At 39.4% G+C, this 2,579-nt stretch overlaps 1 protein-coding gene across 1 annotated transcript in view; it reads right to left on the bottom strand.

Annotated features, from left to right (window-relative positions):
* Positions 1-2,579, bottom strand: part of LOC107085775 — a 92,572-nt gene that overhangs the window by 58,772 nt on the left and 31,221 nt on the right. Inside the window, exons 8-9 of the mRNA XM_015376322.1 lie at positions 2,093-2,351; positions 349-519 (exon numbers count right to left, since the gene is read on the bottom strand). Of these exons, the coding sequence (XP_015231808.1) occupies positions 349-519; positions 2,093-2,351 (430 nt within the window). The remainder of the gene's footprint in view (positions 1-348; positions 520-2,092; positions 2,352-2,579) is intronic.

Consider the following 2,579-nt stretch of genomic DNA (forward strand, 5'->3'; position numbering starts at 1 on the left):
GGTTTTCCTTAGATAGAAAACTTTGAATCAATCTGACTGGATGATCTGGTGAACTGGAAAGTGACCTGAGATGACGTGTTTTTGGCGCTAAGAAATAAACTCAATCGAATTTAATTAAATATAGCCGTTTCTAGCTGGAAGAAAAAGACTTGCTGAGACCATTCCTAGTCTCTGCTACAGTCTTTCAATATTGCAGTGTTGGTAAAGGGTTAACTGAGGAAAAATAGGTCAGCATTGATATATTCTGAGTAAACAATCACCTTAAAATAATTTTATAATTGATTAATCATCATCAAAATAAGCATAATTCATCCTAAAGGTATAAAAGAACTGATTCTGCTTTCTGACCTGGGAGTCCGTGGTCCCTTCCCCTCTGCAGGTTCAGTGAAGCCAGATCCATGTGCTGTGGGGAATCCAGGACCAGCAGCGTCTCCGTTACCTCCTCCACTAACAGGGAGTCTGGACTAGCAGCTGGTGCCGCTGATCCAATCATACCCCTTAATGTTGGTTCGATACCACCTGCACACAGGAAAATAAAAATAAACTCTGCAGCTTCATGACAAAATAAATTATAATTAATAATTATATAATTATATAATTAATTTGAATGGATACATAAGTGATTTGCCAATGAAAATAGTATTTTATTCTTAAGATAAGATAATTCGATAAGATGCACTTGAACAAAGACAATGCAATTGTTTTTTTTTTTACTTAAAATGTAAATTGTCTTGTTCCATTGGAAGTGTTTCACTTACCTCGTCAAATTAGGAAAAAATGCATTTATTTTAAAGGAACTATATGCAGAATTTAAACTTCTGAAAGTACTTTGAATATGAAATTATTACACAGCTTTGACTTAACTAGATGACTGCCAGAGAGCAACCCAAAGAAACTTATCGGACTGATCCAATCAGCTCTCTGATCAACCAGTCGCCTGGAACGCTGGTTGAACAGAGCATCGCTTTGGACAGATAATCTGCACAGGTTTCACCAGCAACCTCCCCCCCACACCCCGCGCTCTCTTGCTGTCTGAGCAATCGCAGTAGTTCTAATCTGCACATGATGCATTAATTATTATACTGCCTGCCCCCCTCTCACTTGCATTAAAAAAACTCCACCTCGTATAGTCTAAAATCCTGGATAATTTATCCGACTTGCAGGCATACGCGAACAACTATCCATATCAGGGAGAATCCCGGAACTGCCGGGAGACTTGGGGAAAAAAGCAACGAGTAAAAATAAGATAAAGACAAACCACTGGATTTTGTTTCCAAGTTTGAAGACATTTCTCTTCCCATCCAGGAAGCTTTTTCAATTCAAAATGTCAGAAATAGCGTTGAGTTCCAGGTTTTATACAGAAGCCCAACAAAGCCTTGTTTTTGTTTAGAAAACATGCAAATTGAAACAGACTAACGGGTCTACCCCTTTGGATTGGGGGTCGTTTGGCTCCTTTTGTTAGCCTGCAATGCTCCATACCTGTCTATGTCTCTGAAAGGGGGGTCTTTAAAGGGAATTGTTGGCCTGGCTGAATAGGTGAGGTCTTCTGTTACCCTGTAAAGAGGTTGGGGCTGCGATGATAGTGGGAAGAAATCAACTCAATTGCTGCATTGTAGGTTTTTGAAAGCTAAAATCTGAGTTCCCCCCCCCCCTCAGTTTAAGGTTGGTTCTTCTTTCTTAACATAGATACTAAGACTGACAGCAGGTGGATGAGATGAGTGACAATTTGAAGCTGGACAGAGTTAAGCAAGGCATGAATAATTAAGGTGAGCCATCAGGGCAGATCATGACATATCTGTTTTCCAAACTATTTTGGGTTGTTTAATTTTCAGTGTTCTGCTCAGTCAGATAACAGTTTTTGTTTATGTTTTTTTTGCTTTCTGTATTTCTTGTATTCTGTGATTCTAAGAAAGGTTCCATTCCTCTTCCTTAATAAGTTCGGTTACTTTGGATCGTGTCGGGTCCCCTACCAAGCTTTAAGATGTTGCAGGAGTTAATCTCAACTATTCCTGAAACTCCAGCTGACCTAAATACATCTACTTTCTCTTTCTTTCTGTGTTTTCAGGGTGTGCTTTGATTAGAGCACACTGACCTTCTTTAACGATCCTCCAAGGACTGAAGAAAGACGCGTGAAGTCTCAGGTGGGGAAAGTGCTGGTGTTCCTGGAAGCTCTCGTTCAGCCTGCTGAGGAGAGGCGGGATGGTGCCGTGACCAAACCTGAACGCTGCAGTAGCAAACACGTTGGAGGCCGAGGCGTCCACAGATGGATCGTATCCCCGGTAGGGTCCCACGTAACGTTCAAACAACTGCACACCAATTATTTTTGGGACATAATCCCTCATTGTTATTATCTGAAAAGCCCAAAATGAAAAAAAATAAGGCGTAAGAAAAACAGAACCTAATTTATCAGTTTCCTGATTTCAAATTGTATTTGTTTTGAGACAATTTGAACACATTTCACCAATAAATTACTAAACAATAAGCAGCTTTATATAGATAGATAGATAGATAGATAGATAGATAGATAGATAGATAGATAGATAGATAGATAGATAGATAGATAGATAGATAGATAGATA

This window comes from Cyprinodon variegatus, unplaced genomic scaffold (assembly GCF_000732505.1).
Source record: "Cyprinodon variegatus isolate N-32 unplaced genomic scaffold, C_variegatus-1.0 Scaffold133, whole genome shotgun sequence".
Classification (NCBI taxonomy): Eukaryota; Metazoa; Chordata; class Actinopteri; order Cyprinodontiformes; family Cyprinodontidae; genus Cyprinodon; species Cyprinodon variegatus.